Source organism: Colias croceus, chromosome 10 (genome assembly GCF_905220415.1).
Source record: "Colias croceus chromosome 10, ilColCroc2.1".
Taxonomy (NCBI): Eukaryota; Metazoa; Arthropoda; class Insecta; order Lepidoptera; family Pieridae; genus Colias; species Colias croceus.
Window position 1 is genome coordinate 2,998,363 of NC_059546.1, and position 23,556 is coordinate 3,021,918.

The 23,556-nt window shown below is 32.5% G+C and overlaps 1 protein-coding gene across 2 annotated transcripts in view; it reads right to left on the reverse strand.

Annotated features, from left to right (window-relative positions):
- LOC123694740 (NADP-dependent malic enzyme-like) overlaps positions 1 to 23,556 on the reverse strand; it is a 32,903-nt gene that overhangs the window by 7,131 nt on the left and 2,216 nt on the right. The window contains exons 1-6 of one of the 2 annotated variants that reach the window (XM_045640290.1): positions 17,367 to 17,589; positions 15,392 to 15,602; positions 4,394 to 4,552; positions 3,094 to 3,275; positions 919 to 1,079; positions 357 to 561 (exon numbers count right to left, since the gene is read on the reverse strand). In XM_045640290.1, coding sequence (XP_045496246.1) covers positions 357 to 561; positions 919 to 1,079; positions 3,094 to 3,275; positions 4,394 to 4,552; positions 15,392 to 15,602; positions 17,367 to 17,455 — 1,007 coding nt within the window. In that variant the 5' untranslated portion in view covers positions 17,456 to 17,589. Of the gene's footprint in view, positions 1 to 356; positions 562 to 918; positions 1,080 to 3,093; positions 3,276 to 4,393; positions 4,553 to 15,391; positions 15,603 to 17,366; positions 17,590 to 23,556 lie in introns of those variants that run through there. The other variant, XM_045640291.1, reaches the window with a different exon arrangement.

Consider the following 23,556-nt stretch of genomic DNA (forward strand, 5'->3'; position numbering starts at 1 on the left):
AAATTCGATTGCTCAGGCGGGTCACGAGTGGCTGAGTTGGTTAGGCATCCGCCCCGGAATGGCGCGAAGGATGCGGGTTCAAGTCCCGCCTCGTGATCGAATTTTTTCTATTCTTTATAAATTTATAAATCTAAAGACATTATATGCAAAGACAGAATCGTTAACGCTTACAAAAAAAATTATTTAAGACTACAAAAAATATTTGTGATAATCAAAGCTAATTCCTCATAGCCTATTCCTCAAAGCTAAACTTATAAAAGATTAACAGTTTCAAAATCAACATACTATATTGCACCCGAAAAAAATTGTACACTACTCATGAACGCAATAAAATCATCAATACAAACTATACTCACTTCCCGCGGTACTTCTCCAAGAGCCTAAACGCGTTAGCGTTCCCAAAGTCCTCGAACTGTATGAGGCAGTTCTGCCCGAACCGACGCACGACTGCACACATGAACTCGTCGATAAACTCGTCGTACGCGGGCCCACGGACACGTCGCTGTTTCAGACCGATGTATAAAGGGTCCTCGAGGAACGCTTCGTTGTTTGTGCCCACGTCTGGAATTGAGTTGGAGATTTAAGTGTGAGGAAAGATTACTGTTTGTACCCTATGTTTGGGTGTCAAGTTTGAAATTACCGCATAGAAAGGTAATAAAATAAATCACTGCCATTATAGGGGTAAGTAGACTAATAGCAAGGCTTATAAATGGTAAGTTAACATGGTTTTCAACCTGTGTTGTAAATAAAAAAATCTCTTTCCAAAAATGCCAAGTACCAGTAGCTATTGACTCTAGTAGCCAGTAAAAAACATTATCTAAACCCTTGACTAACCGACCAGGCTTCCCTACCCAGTCCAAACCTTTCTAACTCAGTCTGCCCCGACCTTGTCTCACACAAAAATCGCCCAAAACTCACCGAGCGTGATGGGCAAGCACTGGTGCGGCTTGATGCCCGCCAGCGCGGTGTACAGCGCCAGCTTGCCCACGGGGATGCCCATGCCGCACGCGCCCAAGTCTCCGAGACCGAGGATGCGCTCCCCGTCTGTCACTACGATCGCGCGCACGTCTGTTTCTGGCCTGGATTAGAGAAACGATATTATAAAAAAATATTTTTTTTTTTATGGGAGAAGATGGTAACTTATTCATATGAGGGTTCGCTTAAAAAGATAATATGGTAAGAGCAAACACTGTCCATAAACAATTGTCTTGTGATTTTGGCTTTTGCAATGGATTGCAGACTTTATAAGATACCGAGAAAGAAAGAATATGTAATATGAAGGATACGAAATTGATACAATAAAAATAATTCCACTGTTTGTGTTTTTTTCACGTTTTTTACACAAGTAAGTTTTTTTACTGAGTTGAAACCTAATAAAACAATTCGTAAAACAGTATATGTAATAATGTAGGTATATGCAATTATAGTTTTGTTTACGTTCTGATAATATATTATTTTTATCTAAAGTATGTTGATGATATCTATTCATAGATATGCAAATAGAAAATATTCTTCATAACAATTGAATATCGATTACAATACTATTATACATTAGTAACATAATAGAGTCATAAGATTGATTTTCTACCTATTTCCTAGTTTACATTGTTTCAGTAGGTATAGGTCTTAAAGTACTATCGTATCAATAAGTTCTTTCATATATTTTTTTCTTTTTATTTAAATATTGATTAACACATATGATGTTGTCATTTTAAGTATATATCCCGTAACTAGTTGAAGTATATAATATTAGCAACTTAATCCATTCGATTACTCAGGCGGGTCACGAGTGGCTGAGTTGGTTAGGCATCCGCCCCGGAATGGCGCGAAGGATGCGGGTTCAAGTCCCGCCTCGTGATCGAATTTTTTCTATTCTTTATAAATTTATATTTATAAAGCATTTGAATGCCATAAAAACCAAAAAATATAAAAAAAAATATAAACTTAATCCAGCTAAATCTTCAAATTACCTAGTTTCTCAAGAATCATGTAATATTACTAATGAAACGTTACCGGTAGTTAGTTACTATAATTGTAACAAAACAATTAAAAACATTGTTACTATACCATAACGACTATTTTACACATAACCTTCAAGTTTATTGTTTACCTTAATTACCTCTTACAATATATAATTTAAATATATTTTTCATTTACAATAAGATTTAAAAAAGGAGGATACAATCATGTTACGCTTATTTGCAGTCCGTTCTTAAAATAAGTAATCACGATCACAAATATTACATAATAATGATACCTTACAACTTCCAATGTGCGTAAAATTTTTAGACATGCTGACATCATGGTACCTTGCACGAAAGCCGTAAGGCGATGACGAATACGGAAAATAATTTGGAAACCCCGAATAAAAATCGATGTGATCACTATTATTATATAATCCTTATTGACGAATTCTAGCACATAGCGTTAAAATGTGTATTTTACGTAAAATACGCTTAAACTGATCGTCAATAGTTCTGACTCATAAACAAATATACCGAGCTTAAAAAAAATACTCATAAAGACTGATGATTGGATTCAAAAATTTCTTCCTTGATGAAATATAAATCAGTGATATCAATCACACATCCTCCTACAAACAATGTACCAAATTATTTTCTAAGAAATCCTTTGAAGATATTTTTTAATGTGATCAGGAAATATTGCAAGTAATGCTGACGATAGAGAACGATTATAGTTTATTTATCACTTGTTAGATGATTATCCAAAAATAGCATAGAATATAATAAATAGTCTAGACGCAACGTTTTATCTGTAGATTTATTTTGATAATGACGACCTTGATACCTAAGTATTGTAATTTGTAACTAAGTCCCAATTTACGCCACTGCTTATCACTATTACGGTACACTTATTATGTAAATTTATCAAACATGACAATAAATATTCCCCATAACTGATCCGCCGTCAATCTTGATCCCCCATAGCTGAACAAAACTGACACGAGGAAAGACAACATAACTAAGAATTCATACGTACATTATTCAATAAGATTTACCCGGATCACCAGGTCTCCCTCAGAATCAAAAAACCTAACCAAAACAACCACATTTTCAAATTTTCTCCACTCACCAGTTAGACAGCATCTCGTACACGTGTCCCTTATCATTGATGGTGATGAACAGTCCCCTGGGCCGGCGGTACACGAGCCCGTACTTCTGGCAGGCGAGCCCTACGGTCGGCGTGTACACGATAGGCATCATGTCCGCTACGTTCTCGCCGACGAAGCGGTAGAATAGGTGCTCGTTGCGGTCCTAGATGTTAAGTAAATATATAAAGATTGTTGGTATTCTAGGGAATCCTACAAAGCATAATATATATAGATCATATGTAACATGCACACCCTTACATAGGTAGCATATAATATATAAGTGTAGATACTAGATCTTATAGAACTAAGAGAGTACGATTAGTTCGATTAGGGCCAATATTTTGATATTAATAAGTCTATGTTAACACTCTTTGACGTAAGTATGTATATTCTGATACATTATTAATAGGTACATGTAAATTACTGATACTCAAAACATATTCAGAAGTTGTAAAATCGGCCATTAGCCATACCAGGGAAAGCCCCAAGGCGTTTTACAAATAGCAATCGTGTGCAATCAGGAAAAATGTGATATTTCTCAATCAGCCATTCTTTGTGTTATTCTTGTAAATTGCAAGATGAATGATTCAAGCATAGAGATAGAAGCACGTTTACAAAGTTTTTAACTAACTATGCAATTTGAAGCCAACCGTCTGTATAAAATGTTCCTCTTCATCCAATCAAGTGACCTAGTTCCAGGCATAATGCATCCCACATTGACTTCGGTTAATGCAATTCCTATACTCTCATTTTGAAGTCGAATCGATCTTTCAATTAATTCATATATTTGGCTCGTAAAAGAGGAATTTATAACAAAATTAATTTGTAATATAACCTTTCCATTTAATGAGGTATAAAAACTCAAATTACTCATTAAGCAAAAACGAGATTGAGCAAAACTTAATGCCGTGGAAATTGCCATTCGTTAAAAGTAACTTCCTACTATTTTAAATGGAAAACGAAATTAAATACGTAGTTACATTATTAATTAGGCTATAGACTGATAGTTCGATATATAAAATGTAATTTATGGACCTAAATAAGAATGAAAGAACAATTTATTTCGCCAGAAGACACATAGGTACTTATATTATAATGTATGTCTGGTACTTACAAGAAAAATAACAGGACGTTACCATGACGTCGTATAGCAGTATTATTTCCAGAGTGGCAAGGCGATGGCGCTAGACGTCCATTGTTCTGTCATTTTTCCACCTTGGAAATAATACTGATATAAGCTACCATGGTACGAAGGGAGGGAATGTTATCAATCCCACTTACCAGTAATCCCATAAGATAGATGTACTTGTTGAGCGGGTCTTCATACCGCTCGATGGACAGCTTGCACAGCTGCACCTGCTCCTCCTGGCTCTTGACCCTGGGCGGCAGCAGACCGTGGATGCCCATCACTTGACGCTCCTCTATTGTGAACGCCATACCCTATGAACAGTTTCTTTATTTATTTATTCATACTTTGTTGCTCTGTCATAACTTAACTAGGAACTTAATCTATAATTATAAATTAAAACAAATGGCGGTCTTATCGCAAAATAGCGATTTCTTCCAGACAGTTTACCAATTGGTAATGATTAGTAGTGATGTAATCACGTTGAAACTTTATTCAATTTATTTTTTCAATCATCAAAATCGGTTCATTAAAAAAAAATTGAAAATTTATTTAAGAAACCTTATCCTTTCTTGAAATCGGTTAAAGATTTAAATGATTATACGTAGTCAATACTGTCCATTGAATTTCCATTTCAATAACAATACAATATTCGTTAGTAACGCTACGTAGAATTTGAATTTTGAGCGCAATTAAGTACAATTGTGTTCTTATCATTTCAGTTTAAATTAAAATAAACGTGAATGCATATACTACATATAAAACATTCATATAAAATATTATGCTAGGTAATAGGTTTGGGACTTAAAGAATAAAAATTCAGGTAGAGCATACTCATGGGCGTAGCTAGCCATGGGTTCAGGGTGGGGCAACAATAAAAAATAATATGTAACTGGCAACTATACACGTGGTCTTATCCCGGTTAATTTTTCGGGCTTCGGACCTCAAAAGAAAAAAAACGAAATCCTTATAAAATCACTTCGTTGTCCGTCTCTTGGTCTCTCTGTCTAAAAAGACCTTTTTTCTCAGGAACGCGGGGCAGTATCAAGCTGAAATTAATATTCAATACCGTCTCTTTATTCTACCGTCTCTTGAAGCTGTGAAAAAAATACAAACTTATAAACCAACACACTCAAAAGATATAGCCGTTTGTGTTGCAAATTTTCACACATTTCGACATTTACAAAGGAATCAAAGAAACCTTGAAATTTTGTAATAAGACTACTTCATACAAAATTTCATTCATTCTGGGTTCACCGGAAGTACTTTGTAGGTTTGATTTCTTTTATATTACGAGGGAAGCTCCACCTGGATCTTTCAGCATTTTTTTATGGTCATCATCCAAAAATGTGTCCCTTACTTCAGCCGTTTGAGCGCTGGGCGTATACCAATTTGTTAATCAGTCAATTTATAGGTAAATAATTGCACATACCTAGGTACATATTTGACTCACACACACAAACGAGAAACAAAAGGATTACGTTTGGTCAATCGTGCGCAAGCTTTTTGTTTAGATCGACTTTCGAGTGTGAATTTTCTTACGGATATTAAGTTTATTAGTCGGTACCTAGATAATTTATTTTTTAGATTTGGTTAGATAGGTACTTACCTTCCAGGTCAGAGCCAGGGTGGGGCAAGCGCCCCACCCTGCCCCACCGTGGCTACGCCCATGAGCATACTCTATAAAATTCTAGTTCTGTATCACGTTTCAGTAAAAATCTCTGGTAATGTAATAATTGAAACGGCTATTCAGTTTTCCCGTTCACATTTTGTTTAAATATTGGAACAAAATATTTTTTTTAACACAGGAAAACACGTTAGATACTGTGTAAATTTCCAATTCATTAAGAAGTGGAAATTCACACTACGTGTGTTCACGTCGACGTGTTTTTTAGGCAAAATATAAATAACATTTTATGCCGACCCTGTTTTTCATAGCTGTATTGGTTTTTCATTACTCAATAAAACGAAGATTGCTGGAAAAACAACTCCTATAGGATCTCATTTGAAAGAATCGCTTCCAATATTGTTTAAGTATTGGAATTTGGAATGTATACCTAATATGTGTGTATTTTACGTGTATTATACGTGTATTTTGGAATGAATGAATCACACATTCAATGTGATCACAAGTGAGCCTATTTCTAGTTATCCCCAATCAGGTAGACATCTAAACATAATATCACAAGACTGGAATTAAATTTTAAAAAAATTCAAGAAGACCACACGAGATTATCATAATATAACCTTTGCTCTCTTAACATTGTTATGACTCGACACAGTAAGCGAATTTCGATTTCATCCGTCCAATCACGCGTGTCATTGACGTGGATCGAGCCTTCCGGAAGCAGAGTCAGCTGTGACTCATGACGTCAGCAAGGTGACCGATCGCGAACTTTGATACCTACTAGTGTAAACTGTTGAAAATGCGTTGAAAACCTAAACAATATATCGTCTCTTTACCATAGTGTCGAACGGTGCTATCAATATTCATGAGGTTTTAATGCAAAGTAAAATTATTTTATAGTATGTATTTTAATTTTATGCTTGTGATAGTATAGAAATAACGTGCTAATATAATATAGGTAGTAGGTAACTGTCGACAATGGAAAAGTTCAAAAAAATTAACAGATCGACTAACTCTACCATGATAATTTCATGGTAGAGTTTTGATGAGAGACTAAAAGTAAAACCTAACCGAAAACACAAAATACATTAAAGTATCCACCTTTTCATTCTAAAAGCCTGACAAATATGCCAGTTTATTAGACGTCAATCATTATACAAATTAAAATGAAAGGCTGACTGCTGAATACAGAGAGTCGACTCGATCGATTTGACCTAAATTGAAGGCAGCTCTGCGGGCCAAAGCCAGGAAGTATAAAGTAGCTACATCTCGCTTCGAGCTAGGATACCTAGCTGACATTGAAGATACATAATCAATGTTTATTTAAACACAATATCTAAGGTCATGTATGACACGCATGCTACTCTCTAATGGTCCGAGTCACCTTGCCTGAGGGCGATATGGACCTACATTGATTGAAACTTAGTTCCAATAATCCACATCAGTTTAAATAACACATGTGGTATTAATTTGTAATGGTACCAGTCTTATGGCTTAGATACGTTTAATCAATTTAAATATTTATCTATTAATCTCTATCTACTTACGATGTTTAACTGACAACTTACTTGTTACAGGGCATTACCTGCAATTTGCATATAAATCAATTCATGTACTTGTTATATCGACAACTTAATTATAAAAAGAAATAGAATAGATACACATTCTCTGCTCTGTTACATGTGTCTACGGATCCCTAAACAAAAATAACACACAGTTTTTATTAAGAGAATGGTATAAAATCACCATTTGAATTAATTTGTCATTTCGTATTTAAAAATGAATACAAAACTGCTTGTAATTTTGATATGAATGTCTACTGAAGAATTAATTTAACCCTTTCATTGTCGCCTTTGTAAAGAACATACAAAGTAAATTCATAACAGCATTCTGCATTATTAAAAAGGATTAACGCAGCCTCTCTGAGATATACTTAAATTCAAGAAGGATTTGTACAAAGCATATTGTCTCAAGATGGGTTTACGTTGAGAGCAGGGTGATATTCCATTATTTACGTAGCCGTTTGAGGTTCCCAAATAAATTTATCGAACAAACGTTGAGTAATGTTCCTTTAAATATTTGCGAAATGAAAGCTGTTAAGATCTTCGTAAAACAAACATTGTGGCTTCCCGTTAAATTCGTTTGGGTAAAATTTTAAAATAATTTTTCTTTATCAACAGCCTAAATTTATTAATATCATATCATATCATTTAAATATTAAATATCATAACAAAAAAAGTTAGAAATATATATTCAAATTCTAAACATCATATTTTTAGGCGTTAAATCATAAGACACAATTAAAATTATTAACAAACAGACAAGAAAAAAGAATACAGAATTACGAAGATAATTCTGTTCGAGCTTGAGACCTGTCTAGGGATGCTGATAAGATCGAGATTAATCAAGATTACGCTCCAGATAAATCAAGTATCGACGAACAGCTGTTGTAATACGTCATTCAATTACCTACTCTGTTATACTTGTATCTTGTTATAATACGATAAACGAATAATCTAAGAATAGTATTGACTATTGTACATACTTGCATTATCTACAAAATAAATCGTACCTATAAAACCGCGCATAAAATTAAAACCGCGAAACTAAACCGGACATTTTGTGTGGAACGATCTCTATATTTAGTAAGAACTGGGTTAAGCTAACCTCGGTGTACCTACCACACCCCCTACAGAGGGTCGACATCAGAATACATTTACAATCTTATTCTGATTTATATCATGATTTATGAAGCGACCCGTGTCTTGAGACATTCTTTCATTCAACATTCTTTCATGCCCTGGCCTTGTTTTACACATACGATACGAGCAAATTAATACCCAATTTTTACTATGGAATATATCTGAAAATATTATAAAAGCAATAAACGATATAAATATCACGGATAAAGTTATCATTTTCAACATAACAATGAAATGTAAAAATTTCCGTCTGGTCGCAAAAGTTATCAACTTTGTATTGATAAATTCTAATTATCAACACAAAGTAAACAGAATACTCAACTAATACGATATTTTTATACGTACAATATATTATCAAGAACTTCAATACTAAGTAGGTATAGTTCAGGATACATCGCCCATTTTTGCAAGTGACTACTATCAGGCTGATTTTCCGTTTGTAGCTTTATTGTGATGAGACACCGAATAATTTCGTGTACGAAACTCTCGATTGTGGTAGCTAACAGAGATAACAAGGATAAAATTTTTCGATTTGATGGTTCTCAAATATTTATTACTTACGCAATTTGTAGGACAATATGTCTGTTGAATTATATAAACATTAACTAAGTGAAAACAAAAAAATCAGCTTGTTAGTAATCATTTATGATGACCTCGTTATCGATACACTTTGGAAAGGGGGACTCTTTGAACAAACCATAGATTTTGTAGGACAAATATTTTTTCGAATAATTTAGGTAATTATCTTGAGATTGAACAAAAAAAAAATTCAGTTAGTAATAAATATTTGAGAACCATCAAATCAAAAATTTTTATCCTTGTTATCTCTGTTAGCTACCACAATCGAGACTTTCGTACACGAAATTATTGGGCATCTCATCAAAATGAAGCTACAAACGGAAAATTAGCTTGATAGTAGTCACTTGCAAAAATGGGCGATGTATCCTGAACTAGTATCTAGGTACCTACCTACCATACCTAATACCTACAAATTAAGTCATAATTAAGAGGAAGTGAATTATGTGAAGTGTTTCACATAATTTTTCCCGGATTTATAGAATTCTCGGAAAAATTGAGAAACAAACCTAATTAATATCGTGTCAAATAGATAGCTTATTCCGCTTTAATTTATGTCTCGTCACGTATTCAAATAATGTATATTATGCATTAGTTGGAGGCACGGTTGATATGACGCAATGGTAGGTATGTTTCATGATGAATTCCAATGCATAAATCATATTATGATTAGATTCCAATTTTAGTTTGGCAGTGGCACATAAAAGAAAAATAAATCTGCATGATTTGACTAATTGAAAATTCTAAATAACAACAAACAAAACATTCAAATCATAGCTTACATCACCAACATGCTTATATAACTGTATTGACAGACTATTTTTAGAAGAATAATTTTAGCACATTATGCCAAACAAAAATTACCCGTGAGTCATGGGCCGCTAAGCAATCAGGCACGGAGAACACATCTCTCCTAGGTGTTAGTTGCCACCAGTCATGTACCATTTTGAATTCTGCACTTCACTATACCACACTACACAATTTCCCAAGACACCACTATATTATATTTTCCACTTGACATTACTTACACAAGAGAAGCGAAATCTAATTTTGTATTTCACAATTTTCCTTGCATTTACGTGAGTGAATTACTTTTAAATTTATACTTTACTGGGGAAAATATGCTTTCTATTGTCTGAACTTCTAGACTCTAGAGTATCGGAAAACTACTTGAAGAAATGTAAATATAACTGCAAAATTTATAGGTCAAGTCGATTGATTCTGATGCACTTTAAAGCAATAATTGAAGAAGTAATGAAAAAAAAGTAAAATTATCCAGAGCCATTTGTTATAAATCACTGATTAAAAATTAGTACCTATTGATCGCTAGAAAAAAAATAGAAACTGTTATGTTTATACGTTTATTTTCTTACAGCGGTAAGGAAATACGTCCTAATTCGAACCCGAATTTCCCTTTCAAATTTTCGTAAAATGAATGCGGGATAAGACCGCCATTTATCATCTAATTTTTCCTTCAAACAAAATAATTTATATTTTATTTTTCTTGAACATTTTATACTCTAGCTATAATATTATATTTCTTTCTCTTTAATTATTTCCCTGTATAATCAAATTATCTATTTCAATATGATTTTCTTATAATAATTTTAATGAATAGTTTATTATACGTGATCATAAAAGTTTCAATAAGGAAGTTAGAACAAACACCAAGCGAACCTTGAGTAGAAAATGAATAGTGATATTAATTTCCGTTATTTAAATAAGAACACATTAGAAAATTATCTAAACCAACTCAGCTTAGTCACAATAAACTGCATCATCACTACATACCTTATTATTAGTATAAAACAAAGTCGCTTTCTCTGTCCCTATGTCCCTTTATATGCTTAAATCTTTAAAACTACGCAACGGATTTTGATGCGGTTTTTTTAATAGATAGAGTGATTCAAGAGGAAGGTTTTAGTATTTAATTTATTAGGTTTTAGACAAAGCGGGCGAAGCCGCGGGCGGTAAGCTAGTTAACCTATAAAAAGAAAGATATCATAATAAAAATAGCACTGATTAGATTATGCCCGGAGGCCGGATTTTTAGTTTATTTAACACCCTAACTCTTTTATTATCGTTTTATTTCAGTAAGATCATAGTTATAAATTTCACCAATAATTTTCCAATCAGCAAAGGACCACGTAAAGAATTATCACAAAAATAATTTAATCCCTAGACCCGTCGAGCCACAAACAAAGGCTACACATAACACACACTAATATTACGTTAACACTTAATATATAACACGTATATGGTAACCATGGTAACCGAAATCAGCTATAATTCGCACATACTGAACACACGAAGGCTATGTGGCTTAATCAACCGATATCGTATGCGATAAGCCAATACAATTTATCTGTTCTATTACCGTAAACAACATTATCCGCCGAGGCTTTAATATTACAGCCAATTTATGATCCTAATATGTTATTAATAATTATAATCCCGCTTATCTCTAGCGGAGCTTACAGGCTGATGATTTATTAATTACAGGAATAGATAACTAAATTAGTTGTCAAAATTAGAAAACAAACGTTGGGTATATACTAAGTTACGCTTAAATAAGTTAGTATCTAACCTGTTTAATATAATGTTTTGGTAAACATCTATATGTATAAAACTCAAAGGTGACTGATATAGTGATCTATCAACGCACAGCCCAAACCACTGGACGTATCGGGCTGAAATTTGGCATGCAGGTAGATGTTAGGACGTAGGCATCCGCTAAGAAAGGATTACCCGAAATTATTGCGGGAACGGGGAAAAACGGGGATGCACGTACAAAGTCGTGGGCGGAAGCTAGTTAACAATATAACTTACATGCTACAGAACTTTGGATGCTCGTTTAGGATATTAATAAAGACTTTTCCTTAAATACCTGTAATTTAAAAACGAACCCCAATTTCTATGTTTTACCTCGCTAAAAATGGCTGTTAAATTTTGTTACATTATGTTACATTCTTTGAATAGAGTAACGAGTAAGATTTAGGCATTTCCCTTTGTGTGAACAGAGCAAGTTTGTCACAAAAGAAACTATTTCTTTTTTATTCGAGTTTTCCCTTCACAGTGGCTATTACTGGAATAACATTCCGATGTTTCCTTCGAATTTATCAATCAGATTGTATCCGTTCTATTGTCTTTGTTCTATATACAACAAAGGAATGGTGAAATTTTATTGGCATTGGCATGACTCTATCCAAAACAGTGTTTTATTATTTTCTTTCTGACTGAAAACCAAGATAAAATACTTAAGTTTGAAGTATCAAATTTTGTTATAACTTATGTTTTTATACTATTTTTTCAAACAACATTCTGCTTGTAGATAGGTATATATTTTTTGTTTTTTGTAATACTAGTCTATAATTGAATATCTGAAGCCTATAGCAAATATTTTTGCACAGATAATATTATCACGAGTTATGTGCTAATTGAGTACCTACCTACACCTACACATGAACAACACCTACACATGAACAACACCTACAATCTACATGTTACGAAATCTAAATGGTATATTCCTTTATCATCATGGTTTTAAATAGAAACCAAAAGTATGAAACAATCTTATTGATAAGTTGATAACGTTCCCGATCTAGATTTGATATTGTACAATAAGATTTCAGTATATTTCTGATTCAGAGATTAAAAACCGATACGTCATTTAGCCCGAGCCCGATTTATTGATACGAAATGATGCGGAAAATCCAAAAAATGTAACGTAATATTAATCAACCAAATCTAATGCTGGCAATATCATAAAGACAATGAGTTTCTGTTTGTTTGTAATATCAGGAACTTTCTTTGTGTGTACTAAAGCAATACATATTTGTTTATTAAATTCTTGTTCATAAATTAAATACGATTCTTACAACTTCTAATAAGTGAAGCATAAAATCATATGTCTCTTGTGTATATCCTCATACAAATACCTAATAAATAAACCCAAAACAACACACGTAGACTGTAGAGGAAGGAAAATATTCTTATTAGTTTAGACTAGAATTTTCATAGGACTAAACGATGATTCATTATCGTAATATGAAAATGTTACTATAAAAATATATATCACGTAATACGAATATTGATATATTTATACTGCAAAAAGATAAACACTACACCAGTATTATAAATCTATATCTATATATTATATAAAACTCAAAGGTGACTGATATAGTGATCTATCAACGCACAGCCCAAACCACTGCACGTATCGGGCTGAAATTTGCCATGCAGGTAGATGTTAGAACGTAGGCATCCGCTAAGAAAGGATTTCCCGAAATTCTTGCGGGAACGGGGATGCACGTACAAAGTCGTGGGCGGAAGCTAGTTATCTATATTTTTTAAGAAAATGCGTGTCAGCCTTTTTAAAAGAAATTGTATTTTCCCGCTCCGTTCGGTTCGACCTTTCAGTAAAAAGATGGGGCCTATGTTATGGGGCCTATGCTATTAGCTTAATGTGTGCCAATTTTCATTCAATTTGGTTAATTCTATATATTTACGCGTAAAGAAGGTCAGAAAAACAAATTTTCACAATTTTTAATGTAAGTCTATACTTATTTAGTCTTTACTAGAGACTTCTCATCTTCTTCTTCTTTACTTACTTTGACTTCTTACTTACTTAGTCTATACTAGAGAGGTATACCTACTGATCGATACTAATTGACCATAACAAAAATAAATAGCTATTAAATATGTAGAACAAATCAATTTGTAACAAATAATAATTGTAATACCTAGATATTGTTACAAATCATGTAAGTTACGTCACACTGAACAACACATGATGTTTCACTCTGTAAAGCAAATAATCTATACTAATATTATAAATGCGAAAGTAACTCTGTCTGTCTGTCTGTTACTCAATCACGCCTAAACTACTGAACCAATTTGCATGGAATTTGGTATGGAGATATTTTGATACTCGAGAAAGGACATAGGCTACTTTTTATTGCAAAATATGTACCACGGACGAAGCCGGGGCGGACCGCTAGTATCCTATAAATTTATAAAGAATAGAAAAAAATTCGAATTTTTTCTATTCTTTATAAATTTATATTTATAAAGCATTTGAATGCCATAAAACCAAAAAATATAAATTCAAATAATATCCTCTTCAGTCAATAATAATTAATAAACAATATTTGTTTTCCTATTATGTATTAACATACGATTTAGACACATCTTTGCTAGTATATAAAACTAGAAATTAACTAAGGATATGTACTTCATAAAACCTCATATTCTTTATTACGAGATAAACCCGGTACTAAGTTAAGGAAGACTACATTTTCGTTAGAATATTATTTGCTTGGAAAAAGCTATGTGAAAATATCATTTTGAATTTGTATCCTGTAATAAATAAAATTTGATATAATTTTCTCTATACTATTTAAAACTTTGCTAATTAAGTAATTAGTTACCAACAAGGAAACCACGTATTTCAGGTTATAAGTACGTAATATGCGGCAAAGCTATAAAACATCATACAATATACCTAGTTTCCTGCGAAATTCGAATTATAATCTTAAGATTCCCTTGCTCTTGCTTTTGTTTAAAATAAAGGGGTCTGGATGACTTTCCCTTGAAATTTCAATCCAGCTGGTACATGCATTTATTGACAAAGGGTGCGTAAGGTATAGTCGACTAGACTTATCGATTATATAGAGAACTGGTGTTACCGTGGGGAAGTCATGTCAGTTCGTATCAAGTTCGTATACATATAAGGTTATGTTTAACATGATTTAGCAAAACAACAATAATTATAAATGGTAAAACGTCAGCATATTAGTTTTAACGTCCGCATTTCATGTCTATTTATAGGATATTTGAAGTTATATTTAGCGTCTCTACATTCAAGTAATTAATGTTTACATAATATTTCATCATTTATAAATGACAGAGAAATAATTTATTACACTTTTTAATAATATTATGGAAACCTTAAATATATTACAGTAACTATAATTACAGTAACTTCGTTAACTAAGTCAACCACGTGAACTTTGACATCGCGAGTTCAAACTTCAGAAAAGGCAAACATTTGCATGAATAGTAAGCGCGGAAAGCGTGGAAATCTATTGCTATAGTACTACGCCAATTAGTTATTACAATAATGTACCATAGTTACATATAACATAAGTCATCATAATATGTAACACTTCCCTATTGTATCGTAAAATGCAACCATGACCTAGTCGTATTATTTTCGCGTATACATTCACCGACTGTCACCGACGTACCTTGTTGAGTCCAGGGTGCTTCAGGCGGTCGAGGCCCGACAGGCGGCTGTTGGACTGCGAGTCCCCGCATCCCCACACTCCAAGACGATCGCGATCCATTTCGTACGTATTCTTCCCACCACTAACAGCGAGCGACTGCTTGCTAGCTATGAATGGTGCGACGGTTTTGTCGCGCTGCGCGGGGGGCGCTGGACTCATCGTGGTTTCACTCCTGGGAAATTAGGAAAATTTTTCAGCGCGAGCGTATAGATATGAACCGCGATGCGGTTTCTGCCGATTGATAATAGATGGCGCACGGTCATTCAACTCGCTATCTATTTGCATATCGTTTCGTGGTTCGTTTTTTTTTGTTTCTAGTGCATTGACCCAATTGATAAATAAATAATAATTAAATGACTATTTCTATTTTTTAATATATTTAATGCGAATCTACTGTATAAAGGATTTATAACGCTAACCTAATTGCAAATTATATTTACCAGCAATTATAAATCTATATTTCTGTCTAAAATAAAAATAAAAACAATAGTATATAATTACAAAGATGTAATATGTATATATGTAAATAAGTACCCACGTATTTCGAAAAAGTCTACTATAATAATATGATTAACGTATCGAATAAATTCCTACCTATTTGCAAATATCGAGAACACACACTCTCCCTCTTGTTTGCAAGGGCACTTCATTTAAAAACTGGAAAAAGAACGCAATTCAAGTTTCCAAGAAAAATATATTATCACAAGAAGAATACTGTAAAATATGGCTAATGATAACTCTATTTTTGACAATAATCTATAAATTTAGATAGCTAATCATATAAATTTAAAATACAATATTATGATAACTTGAGGACTGCATAATTTTTTAAATTCAAAAATTTGTAATTTAAAAAAATATCTTGCAAAGTCATAATTTTGTTTGTAGAGTTTCGTTAATCCCTACTAATAATATTATAAATGCGAAAGTAACTCTGCAGTCTGTCTGTTATACGCTTTCCCGCTTAAACCTCTCAACCGATTTTGATGAAATTTGGCACAGACAATCTTTACCTTTTATTGCGAAATATGTACCACGGGCGAAGCCGGGGTTGACCGCTAGTCAATAATAATTACATAATTAGTTATCAATTCGCGAATATATCTGTTTAAAGTTTATATAATGAGTATATAACTTGTGAAGTCCCATGCAAAATGATAACTAAGATGACCTTTACACGCTACACGCCACATACACAATGATAGGAAGAAAACCATCTCAACCTCACATAACTACGACCCTGACGATAATATATTTATTTATTTAAAACATACAAGACATACGCAATCTAAAAAAATACATACCTATCCATACAAAAAGTAATAACAACGTAGTTAAGTAAGCACTACTCGTATTGTAATAAAATGATTACACATAAAATTACCAAATAGTTCCGTTCTTGAATGAAACTCCGTTTAATAATCGCGTTAAACCTTTAAAAAAAACTTTATTATCAATACTATTATTGGATTGGATATCTTTTTTTTTATCTCAACTAGCTTTTTTTTATTTTTATGGAGTCAATCTTTGCTTAGACATTTTCCCTTTAGCCTTGGAGTTGATTGAAAATTAACGCGATGTAAAAAATTACCACATAGGTATTATAGGTAAGTGCTGTTGGAATATTCCTTCCTTCCGTCTCCGATTATTTTGAGCGGAAAACGATAATTTTTCGTTTAACACAATTTTGATTTCTAGATATTTTATTCTCAACAAAATAAATTGCATTATTGATGTATTCTCATACATATTTTTAAAAAACGTGTTTATGTTTTCGTAACTTTGAAACTTACTTTGAAATAACACAAGCAACCTTGACAATAATCGTTTACTGTACGACTGAAAATGCTCAATTTGTAGATTACATTGAGAGCCACAAAGGAACTCTTATTAAAGATATTAAGGGAATAAAGGCTAAATAATAAACATTGCTCACCGCTTCTTCCCAAAAACCCCAGGCGCGCCATTCAATTGATTTGTGTCAAATTGTCCGTTTGACTTCACTTTGCGCGATAGGAATTCCATTTTATCAAGGAGATCTTATATCACAGGGTGATTTATTAGATTGAACTTTAAAAAAGTTTATACAAAAAATATATTAAATTATAAATATAAATAGCGCAGCGCCATGTAGAGCGGTCCGCTCTCTTAGTGACGACTGGAAAAGTTTCCGGGGATAATCTCGTTAAATACCTCCTCTCTCTTATCAGCGGCTCGGACCACAACAAACTATCGACATTTACCATCATAACCTCTACCCCTAGCCTGTGCGACGCTGTGTTCGATACGTGTTATGTAAATATGTATGTATCTAAATACAAGTAATGTATGGATTTTATAAATATTTTATTAAGATATTTATCTCTTGTTCCTACATACATTATATGTTTAGTGTGTAAGCAAAGTCTGTCTATATCAGGACTTTGAAACCTAGCTATCCAAGTCCTAACTGAGATCTATAATAACGTCACTATATATATATATACAGTTTAAAAATCATTTACAATAAACATAAGTACTCATATAATGTATATCTATCAGTAATTCCACTCCAACCATGAGATAGGCAAACTCTGTATAATCGCAATCTCAAGAATGATAGAGTCAATAAAAAATATTCGCATATTGAAAACAAATTGTGGCTATTATTAAACTTTTTTCGTTTATCAAATGGGATGATACGACAAGGGTAATAAAACGCCATTTAACATGATAATGAAGTCCCATCATACCAACGTAAGTAATTAATATCTATCTACTAAAAATAATATTTAAAAAGATTTTTTTGCTGTTTGCATGGAAATAATTGATTAACTGAAAATATTCGTTTTATAGACCATATAGAAATCTACATCTTTACCGAGTAGGCAACTTATTAAGTTATTAGGCTTTTTTTATACCGGCTTAAATTTAACATGAAAGACCGGGCAGGATATATACTATACCTACAGTCTAAATAAATATACACCTACTAAAACTAAGCAACCCTTAGGAAATGTTATTTACGAATATTATAATGGTTTTTTTTTTTTTGTAAGGTGTTTCTCAATGTTAGCCAGAAGGGCTTCTACATTTTAACGCGGACGCGGGGGTGAACTGAAGGTTCACCCTGGTAGCGACATGCACAAGGGCGTCCCCCCTTGACGGGGACCACGAACCTCGGCTTGAGCTGTCGCTTGAGTGGAGGAGGCCAGAAGGGCCCTAATCGGACGGGCTTATAATGGTGTACTACCAGTTTACCTACCATTCCGTAAATTTGAATATGAATGGAGATAACCTTCGATTTTATTTATTAGCCCTAAAAGTTCTAACACATAGCTTTGTATGTAAACACATAATAAGTATGCTATCATTAGGCGTATCAGTCGAAATGTTTATTATGTTATAATGTTTTAAAAACATAAAAGGTCAGCGATAAGTGCTCCCCATAGAATGTTAGCTTACATAACCGATAGCGTTAATGCAAAAACGTTGTGACCGTCATGTACACTGAAATACGCAAAAAAAACTGTTTGTATAACATTCTTAATTCACAAATAATACTAATCTAATCTGGGAATACATGTGATAAGTAATTAAGGTTGTTTTTTAAGTTTTCTATCATTAATGATAGTCGAATAATATAATTTATCTTTTTTTTTCAGAATCGAAATTAGGCGTGATATTGTTGAGTATTTTTTCTTGCCTATATTATCAGCCTCAATAAACAAACAATTCACAAAATAATAATAAAAATTTATCATGTGGACATTTTCTTGCTAGAAAATCCAGTATTAAAAACCAAATAGGTGCGTACCTTATTTACACAGAAACTGTCCTACTGGAAAGACAAAAGGTCACTCGCTACAGACAAACGATGAAACATTTTTAAAAATTGCAATTACTCTTAACGAAGAAAATAAATAAAATATGCTAATTTTAACGCGGTATCACTAGAATCATTTATTTATTTATTTATTCTCCATTGTATATAGTTAGGAAATACAAGAATGAAAAATTAAAGAAAAGATATACAATGGGCGGCCTTATTGCTATAGAACAATCATTTTTTACTATTGGACGTTAAATCGGAAGTATATAATACAAAATTGTTACGTTATCATGATAATATTGTAATTACAAACGTGCATGGCTATCTCGTGCCATATATACGATTAAGGGCATGCATATATTGTACTATGTAGGTAATATAAACATAGTAGTAATATCAATCATGACATGTTAACTGATCTGTTAATGATAAATCATACTGCACGTGAGTGTTCAATTTTTCACTGATTTGATTTAAAATTTACAAAAGTTTGCACTAAGAATATTCCAGCATACGTAATTACGTAGTATTATCTCTTTAATGCTAACCTTATTCACTATGCCTAAATTGACCTGAATCTATGCTGATATTATAAAGCTGAAGAGTTTGTTTGTTTGAACGCGCTAATCTCGGGAACTACTGGTCCAATTTGAAAAAAATATTTCGGTGTTAGATAGCCCATATATCGATGAAGGCTATAGGCTATAGTCATATCATCACGCTCAGACTAACAGGAGCGGAGCCACGCGGGTGAAACCGCGCGGCACAGCTAGTAATAAATATAGGTAGGTACATAAATATTAATCAAACTGCAGCTGGAGCCCGGAACTCAAACAATAGGTTATAATATTATATCCGCTCTTTTTAATTGCAATTTGTAGCGCCTAACTAACCTTTAAGACTTTATATAGCCTTAACAGTGTCCTCAATCAACCAATGTAGAATGTTACCATTAAATAAATAAAAATTGACGCACATACTTCCGATATGAACACTGATCAGGTGTCAGGAAATAGTATTGCATTCCATCTAAAGAACTTGTTTTATTTAGCTCTACATTTATCTTCAGGCACTAAATACTAGGTTAGATTAAAATTAAATGAAATCAAAGTTTAAAAAAAAGTATTGCTTAAACTGCAAATGCTTATAAAGCAGTATTATTTATTGATTAAAAAAAATAACGATGCAAATAAAAATCATCCGTAATAAGTATTGATGGAAAAAATCTTAAAATAAAAAATAAAGTTACCTTCGATATATTAAATTTTTTACAGATATTTTAACACAACATAATAAATTGAAAAGCACTATTACACACAATCCCACTCCTGCATTCGGTACTTCGTATTAAACCACTATCAGTACATTAGTGTAATAAAATTTGTAATAAAAACTTAGTTGTAAAAAATATATATATATGGCTCCAATCACTAACTCCTTATTTTTTTTATGTTGTACGTCATAAATACAAATTAATCTATAAGTGATTATACAAAGTAATCTACACTAAAAGTTTGAGTGCTGGTAATAAAAAAATTCACTTCAAAAAAGTATTCAAGAGTGACATAGAATGATTTTTTAGACCTTAAAGAAGTCAGAGCGAGCGTAGAGCCTTTCGGTTACTCGCATATTTATCGTGTTGTCTGAATGCGATCAATTATTGATCATGCACGTAATGAATTATCAAATAACGATACTTCGTTATTCAAGAGAGAGAGAGAGGTGAAATGATATAAAAAAATAATCATTTTGCTAATACTCTTTAGTTCTATTTTACAATAAATATCGAGCTAGATCAAGCATGGGGAAAGTTTATAATATGGGGAATTTTATATTGGTAAACATTGAGTTACTATGTACTTTGGTAAATAATAATCTCATAAGAGTCCCGCAGAGAGTAATGGCTATACTTAGCTGGATTAAGGGACTCTTATGAGTATAAGAAAATTAACAATCGTGAGTTAAATCCAGTTAAATTTATTTATTTATTTATTATACTTTATTGCATTGAAAATACATAAATACATATAACAAAGACAAGACTACAGAAACAGCAAAGGGCGGCCTTATCGCTAGGTAGCGATCTCTACCAGGCAACCCAACAATCAGAGGAAATATAACAATATGTTGTGGGTGAGCAAAAATAAGGCAATACTAACACATTTATGTAAGTAGATTATCATTTGTAGGTACTAGGTAGTAGGTACACATTTTATCCTGTAAAGTGTTTACGAAATTTATGATCAGGTATAACCATAGATAATACAATACTACCTATGTCCTATACGTATAGCTAAGCAATTATATTTAAATGATAGACACCCGATACGCCTATGGACGCCTTTAACAACTGAGGTTTTCCTTTACACCACAACTCCGTCAAAATGATGTAAATCGACAATTTTGCAAGTCACTGTGCACTATAATCATTTTGATGTGGCGTCACAGCTAAATTATCGTGTTGCGAAATTCATACTGCATGCTTCTGCAATTGTGAGCAAGATAGAGAAATAACGCGTGAAATTATTACTTATACTACTATAAAATTACCAAAATGTTAACATAACAATCTTATAGATTGATATATGTCACGATAATTTCACTATAAAGCGGAAAAGAAAATCCAGATTCAATATTCATTTAAAACACATTTTTTTTAATGTTCACTCAAATACTTTATTTAGATATCTATTATAGAACAGATATATCCCAATGCCTTCAAACTTTAAATCGCAACTCGCAAAAAAAAATCTAGTAGCAAATAAAAACATCATTAAAGTTGTACATAACTAAATGCTTTTAATAAATTCAATTTTTTCATAAGAACGTGAAACAATATGAATTTATTTAAAGCATTTTCATTTAATTATTGTCTTGGCATTAAAATTTCACTCATATAAAAAAAAGACATTATAAAGATGAATAACAAGTATTTTAATTTATTTGCTGACAAATGGGATGTCGGATTAAATTCATACTGAAACATTTACTGACAATCTATCACGGCTAAGTCAGGGTCGTCACGCCTAACTACGGCCGTGTTCTTATTTAACTGGTGCACAATTTGTTAGTCAACTTATTTAATAACAGGTGATTTTTTATGAAGACTAATTGACTTCTTGCTAGATTTTTTTAGACTGTGGATTTGAGTACCAATTTTGAATTTGACGATAACACTGAGGAAAATCATGTAGTTACCTACATCATAACGTAATTTGGCTTAACTTAATAAGCCTTTTCAGCAGTTGGTTTAAAATAAAAAGCTTCAACATCAATTTTCTTTTTTGTTTTTTTTTTTTATTCCGAAAAAATCCATCATTTTTTTGGTCTTTGCTATTCATATCCAAATCTATCAACATAATATTGAAAATTTGGAACAAGGTACGTATAACTATAACTAGCAACTTCAGTAGGTTATTCCGATGCATTTTGATTGAGCGATTTCATTCAAATTATTGTCATTTATTTTAAATTATTTTGGCGGTATGTAACAATCGGAATTAATTACATAATGATCTTACTTTCGCTCAACATGATTGTTTAATGACTGTATCCCAGTTGTTTCTCGTTATCTACGATTTCACGGTAGAAACATTACATCATCATTAATTATTCACGTATCATTTAATGACGCTTGCTTACCAAATGGTGTTCTGTCAAGTCCATTGATTGTCTGTTGGCTTGAATTTCGATATTTGAGGAAGTTGTGTTGCTTTGTTTTAATAACATTACAGGTTTAGTACCTGCAAGTTTTTTTTTTACAAAGTACCTAAGGTTGAAAAAACGTTGTTGTGGAACTACCTAATAGAATTCTAATTTTTTATGTCGAGGGCAACAGTTTTAGGGAATTAAGTAGGTATATTTATAACCTCCTCAGGCCCAAGACCTAAATAGCAATATTTGGTTTCCTCCCAGTGTCAAGCAAAAAGGACAACATATTTTTAAGGCTTGCCGCCCACGACTTTCGTGTGGCGTTATTCATTAAAAAGGAAAACTAGAATTTTTATATTATTTCTTTGGATACAATGGCATGATACTTAGTCGATCGGTACGCTTGTTTGTTACAATTTGTGGTATCCATTTTAAAGGACATTGGGCTGATACTTTAAAATCAGCTGATTTGTGTTTGGGTTTTATGAAGGACATTGGGCTCATAACGAAAAATCTACCACTGGGTACTTGGGATAAATAAAACCATTGAATATGGAAAAATAACAATATATTTAAAGTTGTTTCAAAAATATCTAGGCAGGGGCATAAGAAATATCAAAAAAAAAATATCTAGCAGTAAACAAAAACAATACTTCTTCATATT